Raw genomic sequence first — 25,187 nt, 5'->3', positions numbered from 1 at the left:
AAGTCTTTCTAGTCCTGGGTGGCTGTCTTGCTAAGCAGCCCCAATGCTAGCCTTTTCCTGACTCTGTCTGCTGTGACCCAGCTTTCCTCCATGTTGCATTTCTGACCCCATGGAGAGAGAATGCACTTTCTTCATTTCAGATTCAAGGAAATAGGAATGATTTAATCTTCCTTTTTTTAATTTATTTTTTTAGTATAGTTGACACACAACGTTACATTAGTTTCACGTGTGCAACATAGTGATTCAACAACTCCAAGTGTTATGTTGTGCTCATCACAAGTGCAACTACCATCTGTCATACACGCTATTACAATATCATTGTCTATATTCCCTATGCTGTGCCTTTTATTCCTGTGGAATGACTTAATCTTACTTTATAAACTTCTCGAATGAAAAGAGGATACAACACAAGGAGGAAAGAAGGAAAGATTTACAAAAATTGACAACAGTAGTAAGAAACTCTATGGTGTTAGCCTTAGATAGAATTATTCTTCTTTTTATTTTTTTAAAACTTTTTATTAAGTTTTGAGAGACAGAGCGTGTACGGGGGAGGGACAGAGAGAAAGGGAGACACAGAATCTGAAGCAGGTTCCAGGCTCCGAGCTGTCAGCTCAGAGCCCGATGTGGGGCTCCAGCTCACAAACGGTGAGATCATGACCTGAGCCAAAGTTGGGTGCTTAAATGACTGAGCCATCCAGGTGCCCCAAATAGACAGAATTCTTAAAATAGGTAATTTTATGAATATTATCAAGATAGTATTAGTCAGTTAAAAGCCCTGACTCTGTAAACTGAGTCAATTCTGGACTTCACTACCAAATACCTGTATAACCTTGGACAAGTTATTTAATTAAGCTTTCCCTCAATTTCCTCACCAGGAGAATGAGATTATTATAAGAGGGGTGCATGTATGTGGGTGTGTACAATGCCTATATTTGTGTTAGCTATTATTATCAAATGCTCTCTAGTTCTCAACTACCCTTACCAATCTTCTCTTGTCAAAATACTTCTCACTAAGGTGTTAATAATTGATATATTATCTCTCCTAGGAATACTCAGAATTTAAAAGAGGATCCAGGAGAAAGCAATGTTTAACTCAAAGGTTAAGTAAGTTGCTAATGGTGGAATTACAGACAACAAGCTAACTGGGAATTATTATTGGATGGTACCTCCTAAATATATCTACTCAACAAGATTGCCCCTTCAGGGCTGGGGATGGTGTGTCCCTCTAAATGTCCTTAAATTGTATGTCACATTTTGGGAGTATGTTTTGTACACACATATGTATGTACTTTTCAGAGGAAAAGATCAGTTTTCATCAGATTCCATAGGGACTATGAACTGAAAATAATTATGAATCCTTGCCCTCTAAGCTACCTATTCTCTGTCCATATGTAAGAGACACACTTCTAGTCAAACATGCACATTTGCTCGTCCCTGTACATAAACACACACACACACACACACACACACACACACACACACACACACACACACACAGGAGTAGCAGCTGCTGGATCTCTAAGGGGTTCTAAAGAAAAAAGGCTCACATCTAAAATACTTCTCTCTTCAATGTGTAAGCAGACATATGCACAGATTTAGTTCCGATCACTGTTAAAAACACTTTCATTATTCTTTTATAACCTGATGACCTTTATTCTTTTCCTTCTGATTAAAAAAATACATTTAGAATAAAAAGTAGAAAAAAGAAATGTAAATTACTCAAATTCCTGTCAATCAAGACAGCTACTTTCAGTTATTTTTCTATTCTTGTGTAAATAAAAAAATATTCACAATGTTATAAATACAGTATATAAGTGAAATTGTGATTCCTTCATCTTTTTTTTTTAACCTAACATAAACACTTTTCTCCACTAAATGTTCTTTGAAGCATGGTGTTCAAGATACCTCAGTTACTACATCTGTGTGGTAACTTCACCAATTCATTACTGCTGTATGTTTGTTTCTCTCCCAGTTTGTCATTAGTATAAATACAGTGATGAAGATCCTTGTGTCATCATGTACACCTCTGATTATGCACTTGAAACAAATTCTCAGACTGGGAATTTCTAGATAAAAAAGGATGAATTGTTTTTCTTATTCAAGGCTCTCAGTTATTTTCCATTTTAAAACACCATTTATGTTTTTGTTAAAGGAAGAGTTTAATCATATAGATTTACAATTTCATAATTTTGAAGTTTTCAAATATTTGAAGAAAATTTATATAAGAAGTCAAAATCAAGCCTCCTTCTTAAAATACACACACAGACACCCCTAATATATGCTAATTTAGAAAGACAAAATCAACAATGTATCATCATTGCTAAAGCTAGAAATATTTTATTCCATCACTCTTTGAACATTACCATAGCAAAGAATTTCCTCCTTTTAACCACTGGGTGTCCCCTGAGCTATGTTTTTAGCATTCAGGCCGATACCACCACACCTAACATGTATCTCTGCAAACTCTTGTCCCTGTAGCTGGTCCTAAGAACCTTCATTATCTTCTAAATGCACTATTTTAAAATCCATTAGTCATTCAGCTTCCTATTTAGCTTTCATTATTCAGTGGAATAGATGCTTGGTTTCAGATTTTCCAGAGTCTACCCATCTTTTAAGAAAGCACAAAAAAAGCCAGTCACAAAATTACGTTCAATGAAGCAATGGTTAACCCAAGTACTAAGTGAAACCAAAATTGGAATGTGAACATAAAAGTACTTGAACTATCAATTTCCTATAAAAGAAATGTTTTTCTTCAAAGTTGCATCTGCAGATTTCAGAGTGCTATATCTCTGGAATGTACTTAAGTCCAAAAATTCTGCTCTTGAGCTCCAATTAGACTATGTAGGAATGGACTAACTTGATTTACAAAAGAAAAAATCCAGGGATGCTAACCTTAATGTAAATAACCAACCAAAAAGCCTGATGTCCTAATGATTAAGATAAACATATGTTTAGAATTCACTCCTGAGTTCTTTCCAAATATTGTCTTTCTTACTTGATACTACTCAATTAACAAGTGAATCTATTTACCTATAAACAACTGGCAAACAATCCAAGAAATCTGTAACATGTGATGCATCTAGGCCACACTTAACTCTTTTTGTATAAGTGAACACTGATTTCAACTTTTTTTGCTTTACTGATGTTCATTACATAAATCCATGTACATTGAAGAGTCATCAGTGCAGAATCTCCACTTACTCAGCACCCTCCCAATCATAAAAGAGACAGCTCCAAATAGCACCAACAATATCCCCATCTCCAATCCAGCGTCTTTCCACAGCCCCCATAATTCTGCAATTACCAGCCTAGACCCTTTTTCCAGTCTTCCCATTAATGACACTGCAACACCCAGGTCCCCCTACCTATTAATTGCTTTTTCTTTGACCTGTTCACTGATTTCTCCTTCCTACCCACCCCCCCCCCCCCACACACACACACAGGCATTTATCAACATCTGCTTTTGGTTTCTCTCCTCTTTCTCTGGACACTCTTTTCTTCAATGATTTCAAACAAGAATTTTGGCACTGAGGGTTAGAAAGGAAGATAAAATGGGAGCTTGAGCAATTTCAAAGGATATATTTTGAAACAGTTTATGATGAAGAAGACTGAACTAATATGTAATCTAAAGGAATCATTAAACAAAGAGGAAAAGAAAGAAGGAATAGCTCCCTAGACAAGGTCCTACGAAAATTAGAGAAAAACACGGTTAGTACTTGCTCCAACCAAAGGCACCCACGTGATTCAATGACTCTTAGAAACTTCAGCACTCTTAATGTGCTTCAGTCACGCTATCGCCAGAACATGACAGAGAACAGTAGGTACAAGGGCCAGGGTGGAAAGATTATCTAGAAAGAAAGAAAGAAAGAAAGAAAGAAAGAAAGAAAGAAAGGAAGGAAGGAAGGAAGGAAGGAAGGAAGGAAGGAAGGAAGGAAAGAAGAAAGAGAGAAAGAGAACAAAAAACAAGAAACAAATGCTTATGTGTGCCAAGCACTGTGCTATGCACTCTGTAAGAATTATCTTGGGGCACCTGGGTGGCTCAGTTGGTTAAGCTCCTAACTCTTGATTTTGGCTCAGATTATGATCTCACAGGAGTGAGACTGAGCCCTGTGGTGGGCTCCCCACTAGGCGTGGAGCCTGCTTGGGATTCTCTCTCTCTCTTTCTCCCTCTGCCCCTCCCCTGCTTATACTCTATCTCTCTCTCTCTTAAAAAAAAAAAAAAAAAATAATAATAATAATAATAATTAAAAAAAAAAGAATTATTTCAGTGTAACTCAAAATGTACTCAGAAGACCAATGACATAAGAGTCACCTGAAGTAATTGGTAAAAACAAAACAAAAATTAGGAATAGAGTTTTTAAAAATTTTTTATGATACTAACACACTGCTCTATACATTTACTAAGCATTCTGTAATAATGCTGACTGAAACATAAAAGACTTGATGACATCAACTTTCCTTTAGGTTTTGCTTTCACAAATGAACTGTTTTTAAAATAATAAAATAAATATAAAATAAAATATAAAATAATAAAATATATAAAATATATAATATATATTATTATATATAATATATATATTATAAAATATAATATATAAAATTTAAAATAAAAATAAGCTATGATGCACATTTTTGTACAATAAAATGTTGCTGACTTTATGACAAGAATCATACATTTGCAGCCCTCAGATGAAACTGGTTATTTTGCTATGATCATGATTTCAGGTTATTGTCCCTTTTCAATCAGTCATGCCATTATCTTTGAGAAGCTAATAAAATCTAAAGAGAAGAATGAAAACAAATATATAATTTAAAACAGTATTATTTCAGGAATAATATTTAATCAATTGTCCATCAGGTTTCCAGGACTTATGATTTACTCTGAAGCCAGTAAATTTACCTTCCATTCAATTCCTTTGATATTTTGTTTACATTTGATTGCAATTCCATATGCCATAAGGTACAACTTTTCAGAGACAATTTTGGTGAGATCTAAGGTCTTCGATAATTAGGCTCATAAATTCAAAGCACAATAATGAAAGGCATACTATCACTATATGATACAATGTTGATACATTTATGTGCTCACTTATAAAGGCAAAGTACTTACTGTTTTTTACTAGCCTTTCCCTATCCAATGACATAACAATTTGTATATCGCAGATGTTTGATTTAAAAGCACGTTATTTTCGGGGCGCCTGGGTGGCGCAGTCGGTTAAGCGTCCGACTTCAGCCAGGTCACGATCTCGCGGTCTGTGAGTTCGAGCCCCGCGTCGGGCTCTGGGCTGATGGCTCAGAGCCTGGAGCCTGTTTCCGATTCTGTGTCTCCCTCTCTCTCTGCCCCTCCCCCATTCATGCTCTGTCTCCCTCTGTCCCAAAAATAAATAAACGTTGAAAAAAAAAAAAAAAAAAAAAGAATCTGTGGCTTTTAAAAAAATAAATAAATAAATAAAATAAAATAAATAAATAAAAAAATAAAAGCACGTTATTTTCATATTATTTATTAAAAGTGTATCCTTAGCTTCTGATAAAACAATTCATTGAATGATGGTGCCTAAGGTCTCTATAGCTATTGGCATATGTTCTGGGTGCTACATATAGTATGGTGTTGTTTTTTAAACAAAACAGCTACTAAGCTTAATTAACTACCAAACTTTCTTCTTTTTTTAATGGGAAAGGCTCTGCAATATATAATAGACAAAAGATTTTGCATCCTGTCCCATCCCATAGTTAGAAATCAATAAGATAATGATTTTTATTGCCATGAGGGCTAAACCAAAATAAAAGCAATAATTAAAAAAGACATTCTCAGGAAAAAAATTAATAAAGAGAAACAGATAAATACGTACCTCCTGGCATTTTTTTTTTTAATTGTAAGGACAACAACAAAATTGTATATGCACTAAGACAGGAAAAACAGAATTTCTAAAAATAAATTAAAATTAGGCTTCCCCACACATCTCTACAGCACAGAAAGCCAGACAATCTTGGAGCAACATGTATAGAATTTTGAGGGAACAGAATTGCTCACCAAGGATGTTGTACAATTTTGTATTTATTTCTTGTGTGAAGCCAGCACAAAAGCATGTTCAGAAAATCACCATTCGTGCTCCCTCCCTGAAAAAATTATGTTTAAAAATATTCCAGTCAATGAAGACATGAATTGAAATTTAGAACTAAAAACGAAAATGAGGAAACTGCAGTCCAAAAGAATTTCTGGAGCTTCCCTTAGAGAGTTTTTAACCTGCCAAATCAGCCATGCAGTTGGATTCTGGGCTGGCTGCTGGAGTATGGCTCTCCCACTGAGCCAGGTAGGATTGAGCTCGGGGCACTTTGACTTTGCCTCTTTCTTGGCACTGGGACATGAGCTTGTGCAGCCACAGTCAACTCCCCACAATTATCATGGACTTTTTTGTCATGATCGATAATCCCTTAAAACAATATATGCTGTACTACTCTTCCAGAATGTGCTAACAACAGCTAAATCACTTGCTTGTGAGAACACTGTCCCCAAAGAGTTTTTAAAGGTGTTTCTCCCTCAAAAACATAGCACTACATAAAGACTAGATTAAATGCCCTAATAAAATGCCAAGATACCTGAATAATGATGTTCTTAAAACCTACACGATGATGACTCTTTTTAACTAGAAAAAATTGATCTCTCACAAAGCATATTATTTATCCTTTTCTAGGCCCTACTAATGATTTTCGTTGTTATCTCTGCTTAAACATAATATATACACAGAGAAAAATCATGTAGGGATATACGCCAAGATGGAAGTAGTGGCCATGTCTGTAGGTGCTAGAATGGTAGATGATGGTATTTTTTCTTTAAAGTCTTCACCATTTTCTTGGAGCATCTGGGTGGATTAGTCAGTTAAGTGTCTGCTATAGACCTCGGCTCAGGTCATAACCTCATGGTTTGTGAGTTTAAGCTCCACATTGGGGTCCATGCTCAAAGTGGGGAGGCTGTTTGGGGTTCTCTCTCTCCCTCCCTCTCTCTCTGTTCCTCCCCTGCTCATGTGCTCTTTCTCTTGGAATAAATAAACTTAAAAAAAATCCTCTTCAGTACTTTCTCAATTTTCTTCAATGATTATGTTTTAGCTGTATTAAAAAGTTGCTAAAATCAGCAAATCATATATTAAGTATGAACATGCAACATTATCACATTAATGTAAGAATACACAGAAAATTTTATACCAATGGTTATAAATAAGTGGTAGACTACGTAACACTGTTTTTCACAAGTACACATTGTCTTTGTGATTAAAAAAAACTAATTTCATTAAGAGGAAAAGTGTAAAAAATGCTGGGAGTCATTTAATACTTTATGCATTTTAATTTTTTTTTTTCAACGTTTATTTATTTTTGGGACACAGAGAGACAGAGCATGAACGGGGGAGGGGCAGAGAGAGAGGGAGACACAGAATCTGAAACAGGCTCCAGGCTCTGAGCCATCAGCCCAGAGCCTGACGCGGGGCTCGAACTCACGGACCGCGAGATCGTGACCTGGCTGAAGTCGGACGCTTAACCGACTGCGCCACCCAGGCACCCCAATACTTTATGCATTTTAGAAGGAGGAAAGGTAAATACTGAGAAAAGAATCCCACATATCTTTTCCTCTAAGGCACGATTTCTATCCTGTTTATAGCTCCCTTTGTACCCACAAAAATATATCTATTATTAAATTTGGGTTCTTATAATTGGCTCTAAAAGATTGTGCCCATCTTATGCTTTAAATTCCATTCCTCAGGCCTTCACTGACATATGTTGCGCAAATGATCATACTCCCCCAGTGTGGCCAGATGTGTTAGTCAAATACTATACATAGATTTGACTGCAGGTTTGGAAAGGCTTCTTTGTTCCAGTGTTTTTAAAGGGGCTGATGTTAAGTTTTCCCATTTTTCCTTTTCCTGCTCTAGTCCTTTTACCTTTGGTTAATTAATCCATGCAACTTTTAGTTTTGTAACTCCTTTACATCTGAGGAGGTCTTAGCCAATTCATAATGACTGGTATAAAGAAGTAAGTGAATATGTTCTAGACACTTACTCTAGTCCAGCCTCAGGCATCTGTATTGGAAACGCAACACGACAAATGATATTTTGGTTGTAAGATTCTGTTAAAATTGCTGCCAACTTCTTAGGATAACTTAGTGGCTATGTAGGGGTCAAATTCCAACCAAGTAAAAACGATTTATGATTGCAGGAGAGAAAGAGCTCTAAAATTCACACAGAGCATTCATCCCTAGGTATTTTTACATATGACAATATAATAGTGGTTCTTACCTAACCCTAATCATTTTGCTCCTGGTTATATCTTCCCAAAGTCCTCCTATGTACCCTTTTTCTTGCACCTCCAAATAAAATGCAGCAAAATAATAAAGGGAGAAAGAAAACAAATGCAGAGAAGTATCCCTAAGCATAGAAAGCACACTTTCAAGCTGACTTTGTTTCAAAGGCCTGGGTTTGTCTGTAGAAGCCTAGCCTTACATGTTTGCATATGCTTAGGGACATGTTGTTTAACCTTTGGAAGTATATACTAGTCTGAAAATGGATTACCAAAACCCAAACTAAGCTTCTGGATTTCACTTCTTGTTCAAAAGAGCAGTGGTAAAAAAATATTTGGGAGAAAGGATTAGTTTGAGGAAATCTTTCTCTGGTAATTTTGAGAAGGAAAGAGAATGGTAACCAATCATGGATGGTAGGCAGGATAGATAACATATCCAAATTGCACATGGTGTTATAACTGTGAATACAAAGGCTAAAATAATGCCTAATACTAGATAGTTTCCTTGAATTGTCTCCAGGCCCACAATATCTCACCAATGACTTATCTGTACGGAACATAAAAAATTAGAGATTCCCTGGAGACATATCCCATTGGAAATATATCTTGACTACCAAGTCATCCTAACTCACAGGTCTGTCTACCCTATCAAACAGATATGGACTGAATTTGGTGGGATAATAAACAATCTTCAATCTCAGACCATATGAATTACTACAGTGATTTATGCCAAAGGAGCAAGGAAAAGCCTCCGTCCTCTCTTCAGTTCTGCTGGCGGGGACAGAGCACAACAGATCAGTATGTCCAGGCTCAGCACAAGAAGAGCTATAAACCTGAATTTCTCAGAAGTGTTTTGGAACAATGTCAGAATTCCTTGAATTGCTGATAAAGAGAAGAAAAATCCCTTCTTCCTTTTCTTGAGATAGAAGTTCAGCCTTTTGGTTTCGAATTTAAAGTATAGTCTGCCTCTACTAACACAGAAATCACGAATTGTCCCCTGGCTACATTTTAAGAGGGCTCCTTATTAGTTTTCTCAAGCCCCTTATAAATATGGGAATAAGGTACTTTATAGTCAAGGTGTTACATATAAAACAACCCTAATACTGTGCTATCAGATGTTGTCTAAACCAACAATGCCTGTACATTCAAGATGTAATATTTAAGCTCTCAAGTAATAACATATTTAGTGAGAATACTCCTATAAGACCTAGTCTACTATTCACTTGACCACATTAGAAAAGATTTCCCTTTTCAAGTAAATAGGTTACTCTTAATTAATATTAATAGAGAATAACATCCAAAATCATTATTTCCTAGTATGGAGAATAAAGAAGCACTACTGTTTTCAGATAGGAAATCATTTAATAGATATCTTACCTGGGAAGATACTTAAAAGGTAGGGTAGATAAGGGAACTTAATGACACTCTGTAGTAATTTTCATGCTAGTAAAGGGAGAAAATGTGGTTTTTCATATGGGAATTTATTTTTTAATAATTTAACAAAGAAACAGGATAAAATCTAAATAAATGTTTACTCTTATTTTTTAATTTTAAAGAAACAGTTGCCCTCCATGGCAAACTTCATTACAAATCTGCTCATTAATAATCTAAATTATATTTTCAAGGATATTAGTAAGAAAATGACAGTAGAAAGTAGAGCGAACCTTAGTGCAGAATCCATAGCAGTTTCTATTCATAACAATCTCTTCCTATATTGAATATATTGAAACATATTAAATATTTCAAAACTGCAGGAAGAAGAGGAGCAAAATTTTTGAAACCATGTTGATAACAAAGAAAAAATATAATGATCACTGTATGCTTTCTGGTTTTCCATGTACCATTTAGGACTTGGCTGTTTTACCAAATGGAAATGACAGTGATAATTCCTATCAAATGAAGACGAGCATATCTATTGAGATCTAAAATGTAAAAAGTAGCAAAAGGGAGGCACATCCAGTGCCCTTTGGAAGGACAGCACATTCACAGGTCCCTTCTCCATGGAGAAGTTGACCAGTGTTGAAAGGCCACATAATGGTGTGTCATTCGGTGGAAGGAGAAATTCACAAGCTCAAGAACAACCATCTCAAAGTGGAAAGATTTGGTGTTACTAGTGTTTCCATACGAATGAGCCAAATAAAATAGACTTTCTCTTTTCCTTTTGTTTATGAACCTGAATAACGGATTAATCTAGGCTATCACTGTTCTTCTTTCATAGTGTATTCTCATGAAAAAAAGATTTCCTTTTCCACTAGAGCATTTGGTTTCCTCCTCTAAATCTGCCATGTTCACCAACAAAACATTTAAGGTTCAGCAATTCCTATAGGGAAAATACCTTCAATAACTGGGTTCTAGTTCTAAATAGAAACAATTTCTAAAGATTCTTTTCCCAGGAAAAGAATTCTTATTAATTCTTAATTCTTATTAATTTGTAATGATTTTCACTTACATTCTTGAATCAAATCTTAATTTGGATTAAATCTGCCAAAATTCCAGTAGGAACTCTTTGCAACCTCATTATCTGTGTCAAGATAGAATTCACAATTAAAAGCAAGAGAAAAGCAAAGCCCAGTACTGCAGAAATTACCTCATCTGATCCTTTCTTTTCTCCTGACTTTGAAGGTGATCCACTGGTTTTTTTCACCGGCATGCTATAAAAACATAAAAAGGAAGAAAGATAATGTTTAAAATAAGGAGGTGTTACAAGATAATGTAATAGTGACTTTACTCCTGAAGGGCTAAATATGTATACTGTACAAACAAGGACCCCTTTAATCTTCCTTCTGAAAATGTTGATAATTCCACACTGACATGGGTGGCTTTCAAAAATCAAGAGAAGCTACAGACATTCATTTGGGATGTAGAAAGTCAGTCTATAATTAACCAGACATAGATCTGATGGTGATTCTAAGGCGGCATCTCGTCTCCTACAAAATGCCTCACTTAATTTTAAAGCCCAAATTGCCAGTGTGGGAGACATGTGGTTCCTCATGGAGATGTGATGTCTAAGGACCATGTTGAGTCTAAAACCATACTTAAGCCTCAGTTCAGCATGGGCTCGACGGACGACCAAAGCTTCCAAATCTACCATCACTTCTGATGGTTCTTGGGAATTACCCAGAGTTCTTCTATCTGAGTACTCACAAATGCAGGAAGATAAACCCTGAAGGGTAAAGACCATACCTGCAACTTCTATTTATTATGGCTTTGGAATTTCATTATGTCCAGACACAGAATTATTTTTCTCACCAGGACAAATGAATGAAATGAATGAAATGAATTTCATTTTTCTCACCAGAACAAATGAGTGAAAATAAGTATTTTTATGTGTTACATAAAACTTTCAAGTAGCTTACAGCCTCATTTGTTTTGATAATAAGATAAAATAAGCCATACAATTTATTGAATTTTTTTGAGAAATAAAAAAACAAACAAACAAACATATGTTCCTGAAAAGGGTTACAAAGAATTGTTTCACTTCTTGTACATTGTGGGATATGCAAGAAAGTGGGGGAAAAGAACCTCACTAAATATAAGAAAATAAAAGCTTACCATTGGGTTCAATCCTGACCACCTTCAGTTAAACCAAAATATAAAACCCCATGACAGTCCCTAGAGCAGAATCATAACCTGAATATGTAAGTCAATGAAATTATTTGAAGAAGAGTGGCAACAGTAATATTAATGTTAATAATTTATATTATATTATGTATAATAATTAATAATTTATATATTTTTTATTTTTTTTTAATTTTTTTAACCTTTATTTATTTTTGAGACAGAGAGAGACAGAGCATGAATGGGGGAGGGTCAGAGAGAGAGGGAGACACAGAATCCGAAACAGGCTCCAGGCTCTGAGCTGTCAGCACAGAGCCCGACGCGGGGCTCGCACTCACGAACCACGAGATCATGACCTGAGCCGAAGTCGGCTGCTTAACCGACTGAGCCACCCAGGTGCCCCTATATTTTTTATTATCTACTTTCATACACACTCTTATTTCATACAAAATAGAAGCTCATGTGATTTTTTGGTATACGAGAAACTAAGAATAAGAAGAATTCAGTGAGCTTTTCACAAGGACCCATAACCAGTAAATGGGAAAAGTTTGCAAAGCAGCTTTTCTGACTTATAATATATTGCTTGTCACTATACCATGCTAAATAGAATAAGGTAATATTTCCTTTAGTCATATCGACATATATTTTAATGTTTTAAAAAGCCCAAGAGGGGCGCCTGGGTGGCTCAGTCTGTTAAGCGACCGACTTCGGCTCAGGTCATGATCTCGCGGTCCGTGAGTTCGAGCCCCGCGTCAGGCTCTGTGCTGACAGCTCAGAGCCTGGACCCTGTTTCAGATTCTGTGTCTCCCTCTCTCTCTGACCCTCCCCCATTCATGCTCTGTCTCTCTCTGTCTCAAAAATAAATAAACGTTAAAAAAAAATTTAAAAAAAAAGCCCAAGAAATATCAGACACATGGAAGAAATCTTGCATTAAGTATTCTCTGTACACAGGGCACCTGGGTGGCTCAGTCAGTTAAGCGCCCAACATCAGTTCAGGTCACTATCTCACAGTCTGTGATTTCAAGCCCTGTGTTGGGCTCTGTGCTGACAGCTTAGAGCCTGGAGCCTGCTTTGGATTCTGTGTCTCCCTCTCTCTTTGTCCTTCCCCCACTTGTTCTCTCTCTCTCTCTCTCTCTCTCAAAAATAAATAAACATTAAAGAAAAGAGTTTTTGTATGAAAAACTAGGAGTAAATCACTTTCTTGTGTGGAAAACTCTCCCCAAAATGTAGCACCATCATGGATCGGGGGTGGAATCCACTGAAAAGCAGCCAGCCTGCAAGAGCTTGGTGAATGAAGCCCTGTTTCACCACGATGTCCTAGTCTAGTGTTTGTCTATCTACAGTTGAGGGCAATCAGTATTGAGTAGTTAATGAATCTTGGGAGAAAAAACATCTAAAAGCCCACATATATATCAATGCTAAATGGTAAATGACAAATTTTAGAAGATTCCTGAAGGCCTGACTAGAGGGAAGAATCATTCACCATTTGCAGATAGAATTTAAGAGGGATAGATCTATAATGACAGATTTACCCAATTTGTCTCCTTCCAGAATTGGTAAATCCAGTGTTTCACTGAACGTGCTGCATGCGTCATTTACTCTTCAAGAAGTATTAGTATTCTACTTTACAAACAAAAAAACTTAAAGAGTCAGTTACTTTTGTCTGGTAGAAGTCTCCATGCTCTCCTCAAGGACCCCCTCTGCTTCCTGCTCATGTGGCAAATATATATTATGATACGTTACCCTACAGTAAATGTTCAGATAGCCCTTTGTCTCTAAATTTTAGGTATATAGATGTTTTTCCTTAAATTTTTTTTAAAGGGCCCCTGGCTGGCTCAGTCCATAGAGCATGTGATTCTTGATCTCAGGGTTATGAGTTCATTGGGCATAGAAATTACTTTAAAAAAACAAACAAAAAAAAAGGGAATGCAAATAAATAAATGTAACAAAAAGTTTTAAAAAGTCATTTTCTGGGGGTGTTTCAAAATTTCATTCTTATGGATTATCAACACTATCAATCACTTGTTTCCATTTAAACACTCAAAATTCTACAAATTATGTAGGCTCCAAATAGTTTGGGAGTGGTATATGTTATGAATACTTTTTCAAATGCTCAGTTATAAGGACAACTTACAAAAATTATGTTCTATAAGAACTGGTATTTCATGACTTCAGGGGCGCCTGGGTGGCGCAGTCGGTTGGGCGTCCGACTTCAGCCAGGTCACGATCTCGCGGTCTGTGAGTTCGAGCCCCGCGTCAGGCTCTGGGCTGATGGCTCAGAGCCTGGAGCCTGTTTCCGATTCTGTGTCTCCCTCTCTCTCTGCCCCTCCCCCGTTCATGCTCTGTCTCTCTCTGTCCCAAAAATAAATAAACGTTGAAAAAAAAAAATTAAAAAAAAAAAAAAAAAAAAAAAAGAACTGGTATTTCATGACTTCAAAAGAAGTATTTGCTGTCAGTAGGAAGCCTTTTTTTTTTTTTTTTTTTTTTTACAATACACAGAAGTATACTGACATAAAAAACACAATCAAATGGCAATATTTTTAAGGAACTTTATGGATTATATTTTCCCAGTTTCTTTGTTTTCTTTTTAACCCCACTTTTTAGTATATATTTTTTCTTTTTTTTAAGTTGATTTTTTTATTTTGAAAGAGACAGAGACAACATCAGTGTGGAGGGGCGAAGAGAGAGAAGGAGAGAAAGAATCCCAAGCAGGCTCCGTGCTGTCAGCATAAAGCATGACATGGGGCTTGAACCCACGAAACTGGGAGATCATGACGCTAACCAAAACCAAGAGACGGATGCTTAATGGACTGAGCCACCCAGGCACCCCTATTGTAAATTTTTTCTAACACAAAGAAAAGTTAAAAGAATAATACAATGAGTGCCAATATTCTTACTACTAGATCTATGACTATTAACATTGTTCCTATATTTTGCAATATTTGCATATATTACAAACAGATCTATCTACCTAGATTTGTATATGTACCTGTATTTGAGAGTAAATTGCGGATATCCTGAAACTTTATCCGTAAGCATTTCACTAAGCATCTCCTTAAACTGAAGAATTTTCCCCAAGTAACTCCAATATCATGGTTACTCCAGGAGAATTAACAAAAATTACCTAACATCATTTAATTTCTACTAAATACCAACCTTATGAATGAACCATTTCTCTGATCATTCCTTGGGGCTTATTGAATATCCATCAGTCTATTAATGATGTAAAATCAGTTATATCTTTGCACTGTGAGATATTCAAAGTGCCTGATTTTTTATGTTTATTTTATTTTTTTTTTTTAATTTTAGAGAGGAAAGCAAAAGTGGCACAAAGAGAGGAAGAGAGAGAGAAAATCTCAAGCAGTTTGCATGTTCAATGAAGACCCAATACAGGGGCGGATCCCAAGACCCTGGGATCATGGCCTAAGCCTGAACTCAAGAGTTGGACACTCAACAGACTGAGCCACCCAGGTGCCCCTAATTTTTTTTTTTTTTTTAACATGAACATAGTTAACACACAAAGTGCCTCATTATTTAATCCATGGCATAACTGAGCACTTCCTACACAACTGAGCTGGTAGAATGAAGTATGTCAGATTCAATCCAGCATAGGAACCTACCTGCAGCAAGGTCTTTCTAAGAGGGAAGAGAGAAGGTTTTGTCCACTACCTCACGCAGTGGGTGGGTTGGGGAGAGGTGACAGAAGCACGGAGAAGGGAAGTACTGACAGGTCTGGAATGAGAACTGAACCACAAAACTGATAAATCCAGGGAGGACTTTTCTATATGAGGGGAAGGAAAAGAACATGTTCTAAGCACCTACTTACTCTGTGGCTAGCCGATTGCTAGCCATTTCCCCTAAGCGATCCCCTGCACTCTCCTCAGCAACTCCAGAGGTATACACTGTCACCTCATTTTATGGATAAAAAAATAGAGGATCTGAAAGGTGAAGTCCTCCTCCATCATACCACATATCCAGATTATAGTCTATCGCCCAGAGACTGTGCTACTCTGGATCTAGTGAAAAGCTAGGTGAGATCTTAAGATCCACATCAACAAAGTCTCAATCCAATGCTCTGAAATGAAAACAACAAACCAAAACAGAACTTCCCTATTCTGAAAGTGGTTTGCTTTATAAAATGGATCAAACAGGCCAGTATGTAAATTCAGTCCTGTATTAGGAGCCGGAGGCCAAAAAAAAGGAAGAGCAGGATGCCAACTCTCATGCAATAGAAATTCACTGGGAGAACAAAGCTGCAGAAGATAGGACACTCAGGGAGTTAGGACGAAAGAGGTGGTATGTGCAGCAGGAGTTGAGAAGCAGGGAGAAAGCAGATAAGGGACTTAACTGTCTTCCCCCCAAAAGGAATAATTTTCCAAACTGTTTTCACCCCCATGGATCATTGCGTATTTGGCAAGTACAGCAGTCCTCTGTCCTCATTGGAGGGTACAGCATTTATAGGCTTAAAATCTTCAGCCATAGCAAAGCCAAAAACCTGTCCGGAAATCAACAAGATCCAGGAGCAGTAAGGCTGGCAGCCTGTGGGCTCACCCCAGTGAGGATGTGTGCTAGTGAGCATCTGGGCACCCTCCCTATGCTGCCCACATACACTCTGACAGACACACAGTCAAGGGCATACATAATGGAGAAGAAAATAAGGGCAAACTTATACACATACATAAAGGAAGAAGGAAGATAGAAAAAATCGGAGCTTCTGCAAATGCAAACCCAGGTGAGAGTGCCCAATGCTAGGGTGCTTCTGAAATGTTTTTGCTTTAATTTAAAAAACAAAAACAAAAACAAAACAAAAACAAAACAAAAAAAGACAAAGTTTTCTTTTAGGGTGACAAAAACATTCTAAAATTAAATTGAAGTGATTCTTGTACCACTCTATGAATATACTTAAAAATACTGAGTTGTAGGTTTTAACAGATGAATTTATGGTTTGTGAATTATACCTGAATAAAATTGTTTTAAAAAACAGTAAAGGTTATTTGAAAACAACTGGAAAGTTTGTCTTTTTCTACTTGGAGGCAAGGCCATACAGATCAATATTTGCAGGTCCAGTGATAGCTGTAGACAAATCATGAAGCAATAAGAGGTTATCTTGATGCCCTCTGGACTTCCCTCCTACTCAGAGCTCAGCTCTCTCACTGCACTACCATTGCATATGGTAAGAAAAGCTTGTTTTCAGGCCCTTCAGAGGATCAGAAAGTCTTCATTTAGTAGTGGGTCTCATCCTTCAGTGTGGGTCACAAGCACCTGGGACACTTGGAAACATTCATGCCAGAGTGCAGGAAATTAATTTGCCTATAGTGGGGCCAGAGCACAGATATATTTCTCTAAAATTTCCTAGCTGATCTGAATATGCAGCTAGGATTCGAGACAACTGGTTTTGAGAGGAGATTTGTGGACACCATGACAGGAAGCAGACGGTTCTGCTCTTCAAATCACCCCAATGAGTTGGCACCCATGGGGAGCTTCCCCTGGTCACGAAGGTTGGGGCAGCTCTGGGGCTCTGATTGGTCAACGAAGGAGCGCAGTGCCCTGTGTTCACACCAGCCTTCCTAATTCTGAGCCTTGCCCTATTTATGGTACATTGTACCTTCGTATCTGCACATTAGTCTCTATTTTCTTAGTAAAACAAATTAGCCCCTTATTTGATACTCTCTTGCTTACTGATTCCTTCATAAATGTCTATTTTGCCTTCCCAACCAGATGGTAAACTATATTCTTATTTTTCTGGTCCTGTGGTAGGGGTGTGACAAATAATTCTTGATTGAATGAATGTATTTCCACAGAGCTCTAAATATTCCCTGAGAAGTACTTTTGCTCTGTTCAGGTTAATAAACTAGACAAAAGAGAAAGAAGCCCCCCCCCCCCCCACCAAATAGCTTGAAAAATTAACAATGTATAAATTGATATTTCTTGCAAAATCCCTTAAAATCCATTCTTGTATGTATTCTGCTTGCTAAAACAAGCAGAAGGACCAAGATGTAAAGCTGGTTTTGTTTTAAAACCATCTCCCTGGAGCAATGCTAGACTTGTTTGCCCTTAGGTGAATTCCTTGCCCAGAATTCCTTGCTCCCCCTGCTCCTCCTCTCCCTGCTACCTCTACCAGGGATATTTGGGATGAAAGGCCTCAGGCTTGGGAGGCAGGGGTAGGAGACTGGAGGTGGTAAATGGTATTTCCTCCTCCTTTCTGCCTCTGGGAGCCTCTGTAGTAGAGTTTCCTGCAGAATCAGCCAGCTGCGGTTCCAGTTTGCCTAGGGCAATCCAGCTCCCCCCTAGTCCGCCCTGCCTAGAAATGATAGCAGCTTCCTGAAATTTCTAATCTCCGGGTGGCTTCACCCTCCCCAGTTGGCTTCCCAGACTCTTCTGTTACCTGGGTAACCAGTTCCCTGCATTCCATTCTCTGACAAATTCTGATGGGACAGAAGAAGTGTGAATGTGAAAGGCTCTGTGATCTTGGGCAAAATAATTTAACCTTTTTGTTTTCTACTTATAAAATGAAGCTAATAGTACTTGGCCCACGGGCTGACATATTTCTCAAACAAGTTGATGTTAATGAGGAGCCTGGCCCATTGCCTAGTTCCTTTTAGAATACAGTAACAGTTATTCCACTCCCTTGTTTTTCTCTGGCAACAACCTGATTGTACTGAATTATGAAATAGTAAAATGAATAAGAGACATAAGCAAAGGTTTAAAGGTTTCATTTTCTAAGGCTATAAATGTTAGAGCAGAGAATTTAGTCTTCTATTTTTCATAAGTATAAAGTAACCAGGTTCATCTGATATATTTATATTTAGTATTTTGTCTCTTATGGTTGTATATTAATCCCACATTTCTATATTATATCTATGGAAACAAAGTACACAGGGAATAGAGAATTCATTTTCCAAATAATCTACACCAAGTCAGTCACAGGCATGATACTTAAATGTGCAATTCCCCATGTTTTAAAATAGTTTGGAAGGAAGAGGTGTGTGTGTGTGTGTGTGTGTGTGTGTGTGTGTGTGTGTGTGTTTGGTGTGCTGGTGGGGCTGGGAGCTAAATAAAGGAAGAGTAGCACAATATTACAATTTTGATAATTACTGAAGATGAAGGGGTATATAAACAGTTGATTATATTATCCTCTCTTACGTGATAAAGTTTTGAAGAAGTTAGAATCCTCTTATCTAAAGCATATGTATCTCCCTAGAGTCACCCAAAGGCATTTCACTGGGTTTTCATACTGAAAACTCCAAACTCAAAGAGTTATAGAATAGAGTTTATTTATTGAAAAAGAATCAGTGAGTAGCCACCATGTGCTAAGTGCTATAGGGAGAATAATTACTTAAGAAATATAAGTAAATAAAATGTCTGGTTTTTCATACATATATTCCTGCTCCTCTAAAAACATGTGCTATTAGCTTAATCTTCTTTGGGATTATCATATAAAAGACACATATTAAGGACACATATTAAGTATGGCTAGAATTCTGAAATCTCAATGTTTCACTTAAATTCCATGTATGCTTTCCCCTACCTTTTTAACATTATCATGGATATGCCAAGATGACACTGTTATGGCCACAGCTCTTTCTGTCGGGTTTTCAGAGGTAGCATGAATTTTGAATTTTCTCTAAATCAAAGAAGATGTCATGAAAATTTCAATAGTTACTTTGTTGCTTGTGTAGTAGTCATTAGGATGCACTTGTAATTTTTATCTACAAGAAATGCAAGAGAATTGATACAATGCTATATATTCAAGTGGACATACTTAAGTTGAATGGGGATTTATTTATTTACTTACTTTTTTAAAGTTTATTTATTTATTTTGATAGAGCACACAAGCTGGGGAGGGGCAGAGAAAGAGGAAGAGAGAGAATTCCAAGCAGGCTCCATGTTGTCAGCACAGAGTCTGACACGGGGCTTGAACTAACCGTGAGATCATGACCTGAGCCCAAATCAAGAGCCAACGCTTAACCAAATGAGCCACCTAGGCACCCAGAATGGGGATTTATTTTTAATGGTGCTAGAGTTTTCCTTTTTCAAGATAAAAAGAGTTCTGGTGATGATGGTTGCACAAGAATATAAGTGTACATGGGATGCCTGGCTGGCTCATTTGGGGGAGCATGTTACCTTACATCTCAGAGTTTGAATGCCATGTTGGACATAGAGATTAGTTAAATAAATAAAACCTTAAAAAACATGAATGCACTTAATTCCACTTAACTTTACACTTACAAATGGTTAAGATGGTAAATTTTATGCTGTGTATGTTTCACCTTCAAAAAAATTAAAAACACTAACAAAGAAAATAAACCTCCAGAAAAAGAATAGAATAAAGATGGGCTTGGGGTACCTGAGTGGCTCAGCCAGTTAAGTGTCCGACTCTTGATTTTGGCTCAGGTCATGATCTCATGGTTCATGAGATCAAGCCCTGCGTTGGTCTCTGCACTGACAGCACAAAGCCTGCTTGTGATTCTCTCTCTCTCTTTCTGCTCCTCCCCCACTCATGCACACACACATATGCACACACACACACACACACACACACACACACTCTCTCTCTCTCTCTCTCTCTCTCTCTCAAAATAAATAAATAAACTTAAAAAAAAAAAAAAAGAGTAAGGATGGGCTGCTCTGAGAAGTCTTGTATTACACCAGACAACCTACTCAGAACTAAATGCCTACCTATTCACCTTAGAATCTCAAATGGCCACCCATATTTCCACCCTCAACAAGCCATAGTACCATTCTTTAAAAAGCACTTGGGGGATATAATTAACTTTCTGGGAAGTGCCAAAACTGATTAAAGAACAATATCATCAGATGTTAGTCCTAATTTAAAAGTCCTATCTGCAATGGGAAGCAAACCAATTTAGAAACTGTCAACCAAAAGAGCAAAGTTGTGTCTGATCTCCATTCTCCCCAATACTCTAAAGCCTGTGGACTTTTTGCAGACTCTGTAATTTGCATTCCTTACACCTAAAAGTTATTGCAGTTATGTGGTCTGTCCTGCCATAGAAGGCTTGTGACAGTGTTCCCAGACTGGCCACAATGATGGGGCCTCCCAAATGACTGGGCTCCTTGATCATGCTTCCTTCCACTGGGCTCATGGGTCTAATTAGACTAAGAAACACCTTTAATTAGCATGGCCAAATTGAGTCAACTTATGACACAGAATGTGATTAGTGTCAACCAAATTTATTCTCCATGCTTCATCATTATGATGCTCATCAGATATTCTTCAGCTCTAGCTTTTTAAAGTTTTTTTGTTGTTATTGTTTTTGTTTTTTTATTACAACCACATAATTCTTCAGAAAATAAGATCAATGATTTTGTTGGTATTTGGTGTGGAAATATACATTGTAATGTGTCACTGACTAGCTTAAAGGTGATACTTCCTTAAACAAACATCATAGATACATCTTTTAATTATTTTATCTTATTCTGCCTAAATTTTTAAAGTTAGATCATTCATGGGGTGCTTGGATGGCTCAGTCAGTTGAGCATCTGACTCCTGATTTCAGTTCAGGTCATGATCCAGGGTCGTGGGATCAAGCCATGCATCAGGCTCCTTGCTGAGTGTGGAGCCTGCTTAAGATAGTCCCTCTCTCTGTCTTTCTGTCTCTCTCTCCCTCTGCCCTCTTCCCCACTTTCACTCTGTCTCTAAAATTAAAAAAAAAAAAAAAGGTCACTCACAATCTTTGGAGTGTTTAAAGGATTCTAGTAAAGATATTATTTATAGGATATTTATAGATATTATAGGATTTACCAGGAGCATGATACATATATATATATATACACACACACACACACACATATATGACATACCTGATAAAAGTACATATATACTATTATATAAAATATATAGTTATATAATATATAATTATTATATAATTATAATAGTATAATATAATATAACATATTATATTATATAGTATGTAATACTATATAATTATGTTACATATTATATTATTATATATTATAATTTTTATTGTATATATGTGAAATATATATATACATTATAAATTGGCTCTGTGGACCTTTAGAGGATTTATGGTAAGCTTTTGTGTATTTGTGTGTGTATTTTGCTGAGGGAAAATGGTCTATAGCTTTTCTTTAATTCTCAAAATGGTCTCTGATCACTCCCTTTGTAACCATCAGACAAAATTGGTTAGGAAGCCATGTGTACAGCTATATAGTCCAATACGGTAGCCCTTAGCCACTCATGCCTATTGAGTACCTGAAAAAGTAGCAAGTATGAATTGAGATGTGCTATAAGTATAAAATGCACCCTAGATTTTGAAGGATTAACATAAAAAGAAAGATCTAAAATATCTCAACGATTTGTACATTGATTATATGTTGAAATAATGTTTGCAACACAGTGGGTTAAATAAAGTATATTATTAGCATTAATTTCACCTGTTTTTGCTTTTGCTAATGTAGTTACTTGAAAATTTTTAAATTACATATGTGGCTCATACAACATTTCTATTAGATGGCACACTGGTTTGGTAAGAATCAAAGCTGATCACAGACAGTTTGCTTATTCTAAGAGACAAAAAAAAATTTATAGTAGTTCCAAAATTGGATTATAAGAGATTTTAGCAAAATGTCAGACTATGTCTAAACATAACAGGGTTAAAAGTACTGACTTAAACTATGTCAAATATTTCAGCATAATTTCTTTTAGAGAACCATTAATTTGGAAAGAAAAGTCTGATGTTAACTCTGGAATACTGCCATCCATATTTGCAGATAATACACGTTCATTTTGGTAAGAACCTTAGGACCATGACGGAAGAGAGGATCCTGCAGTCCAGTTAAACCACCCTACCCATTCTAGGGGTCCCGAGTGAACATTTTCCCCCTTTCATCCTTATCCTCATTTCACCCACCTCTCACCATCCAACTTAGGACAATAATGACTCAAAATAAACTTTTGCTTTCAGCACATAAATAAGATGTTACATTTTAAGAGCCCAGAAAATGTAATGGGAAACATTTACAATGAAATATCTTCAGGGAAACTGTAATTCCCTACCATTAAAAGTAAATGTGTCCGGTACTTTGATCCATGAATCTAATTAGTCCTCACCAACCCTTATTTGGTGCCTATTATAGCCCTTATTTTATAGATGTGGAAAGAGGTTCAGAAAGGTTGACTTGTTGGTCTTCGAGAAACAGAACTACTGTCTTATTCTCTGCTGTGTACTTGGAGGCCAGTACTGGGGTTGGCATACAAATGCTCAATGAATGGCCATTTGGCTGATCAGTGACAGTTTACTGATTCCAATATAAGGTTTCTCTCTAAAGTGTGTCTGATTACAACCTTGCTTTTCCTAATAATACCACATGCTGAGAGGTGTACTAAATTTTTCAAATTTTCACATAAATTAATGGGATATAAATATTTCGATTCTCACCTATCAACACAACTTTTGTGTACTTTTTTGGGAATAAAGTACAGAACACCTATCGCTCTCTCTGTCTCATTCTCTACAAGGGCCTTGATCTCCGTTGCTTTTGCTTCTTGGAGTTGGGGGCTTTCTCCTTGACCCCATCCTGGCTGCCTCTCCTCCTTTGTGTTGGAAAATGTATGTCCAAGAACGTTTCTCTAAAAGTTTTGAGCTTTGCTTACAAGTTAGAAACACTAGATCTAAGCTCTTGAGAGCTGAGTTCATCCAGGAATCCGCATCCAGGGGAGAAATTCTTGCAGCAACAATTCCTGTCCCATTCAGCTTGTGAGCCGAGTTGAGCCTCGCGCAACTGCTCACATCCATTCGCACGCCCCGACGCGCTCGCGCATACCACAGTAGGGTGAGTCTCGGCCTCTCCCGGAGCCTAACCTAAGTCCTGAGAGGAGGTCCCACCTGGTCCCCACCCCTTCCCCAACAATACTTCGTCCTCAATCCCGGAAAGGCAAAGCAAACACAGTCCCTTCCCGTTCCTGCCCAGGCACGATCGCTCCTATTTACCGTCTTGTACCACCAGCTTGCGAACGCCATGGCGATAACCGGTTTGCTCAGAGCCGTGCGGCGGAGGGCCCGGCGGAGACGCGGTGTGCGTTACAGAAGGTGGAGGGTTCTCACTTCGCCTGCTTGGAGCGGACAGGCTCTGAGCTCGGCGAGCCCCGCAGCTGTCAGGGGGGAGGGCAACGGGGCGGTGCCCGATGCAGGCCCCGCCCCGGCCGGCTGGCCCCGCCCCGCCCGATTTGGCTCGAGGCTGGTTAGGGAAGATGTGTTATTTCTCCAGGCAGCCACGCCCTGCAGCCTGGGCTTTAGACGGAAGAGAGGATCCCGCGGTCCAGTTAAACCACCCCACCCACTCTAGGGGTCCTGAGTGAACTTTTTCCTCCTTTCATCCCTATCCTCATTTCACTCACCTCTTACCATCCAACTTTTCCCGGCGCGGGCCAGCCCCTGTTGAGTTCGTGCCACGCCCAGTGCACTTGGCCCCAGTCCGGGAATAACCTGCCACCACCAGCCACCTGCCCAGAGGCGGGCACTGAGCCCCGCGCCCTATTCCGGCCTGGGAGGGGGCGCACGGTGCTGGAGGCCAGACAGGTTACGCCCAGAAGAGGTGTCCCGCGGCTACGGTCCCTGGTCTCCCAGCGCCCAACCCTGTGGTTCCCGCAGGAGCGCCACTCACCTCCTGGGTTTGGCGGGCCGCTGCAGCGCGCCGGGGCCGCGGGGAGGCCGCGGGCTTCTGGCCCGGCTGAGACATAGCAAGGCCGCTGCAAACGCTGCCTCCGCGAGGGCGCAGCGGAGACTAGAAGGGAGGGCCAGGCGGGGAGCTCTGGGAGGGAGGAACGGAGCAGAGGGCCGGCGGGCGCGCGCGTGAGGCAGCTTTTCCGACCCAGCCCTGAGCCCGCGCGGGGGCTCCCCCTCTCACGGCTGGGTCCTCCCCTTCCTGCCCGTAGCTGGCGGCGGCCCCCGCTGTAGCGGTACAAGGCTCCGGGGCTGAAGTTTAACACCCTCGGCCCCGTTGTCCTCACCCAGGGATCCTCCCCTCCTCCCAGGATTTTGCTGCTCCCGTGGGTTGAGGGAAGGAGGGGCTGGAGGTCTCAGGGTTCCTCCTTGGACTTGCCCAGACTTAGCTTGCAGTTGTGCAACGGGAGAGCGGGACCCGGGCGTGGCCAGTCTACGCCTCGACCCATCTTAAAAATCTCCAGAATTAGACCCCTTTTCTGCTATCTGCCCTGGTTTAGTTTGGAGAAGAACTTACCGACTTAAATCCTGGACCGCCTACACAAGGAAGCGGATCACAAAAACAAATTGGTCTGTGCGTGTGTTTGTGTAGATGCGTGTGTTTGTGTAGGTTGTGTGCGCGCTCCTGTGTATGTTTTA

General features: G+C 38.6%; 1 protein-coding gene across 24 annotated transcripts in view; it reads right to left on the bottom strand.

The window, feature by feature from the left end:
* Positions 1 to 24,925, bottom strand: part of CAST (calpastatin) — a 109,582-nt gene extending 84,657 nt beyond the window's left edge. For 5 of the 24 annotated variants that reach the window (XM_045499048.1, XM_045499100.1, XM_045499088.1 and 2 more), the window contains exons 1-2: positions 24,490 to 24,925; positions 10,874 to 10,937 (exon numbers count right to left, since the gene is read on the bottom strand). In XM_045499048.1, the coding sequence (XP_045355004.1) occupies positions 10,874 to 10,936 (63 nt within the window). In that variant the 5' untranslated portion in view covers position 10,937; positions 24,490 to 24,925. Of the gene's footprint in view, positions 1 to 10,873; positions 10,938 to 23,816; positions 24,045 to 24,489 lie in introns of those variants that run through there. The other 19 variants (XM_045498976.1, XM_045499036.1, XM_045499018.1 and 16 more) reach the window with 10 other exon arrangements.
* Between the last annotated feature and the right edge of the window lie 262 nt (positions 24,926 to 25,187).

Source organism: Leopardus geoffroyi, chromosome A1, assembly GCF_018350155.1.
Source record: "Leopardus geoffroyi isolate Oge1 chromosome A1, O.geoffroyi_Oge1_pat1.0, whole genome shotgun sequence".
NCBI lineage: Eukaryota > Metazoa > Chordata > Mammalia > Carnivora > Felidae > Leopardus > Leopardus geoffroyi.
The sequence above is the reverse complement of the archived record's forward strand: the minus strand, read 5'-3'. Positions and strand labels throughout refer to the sequence as shown.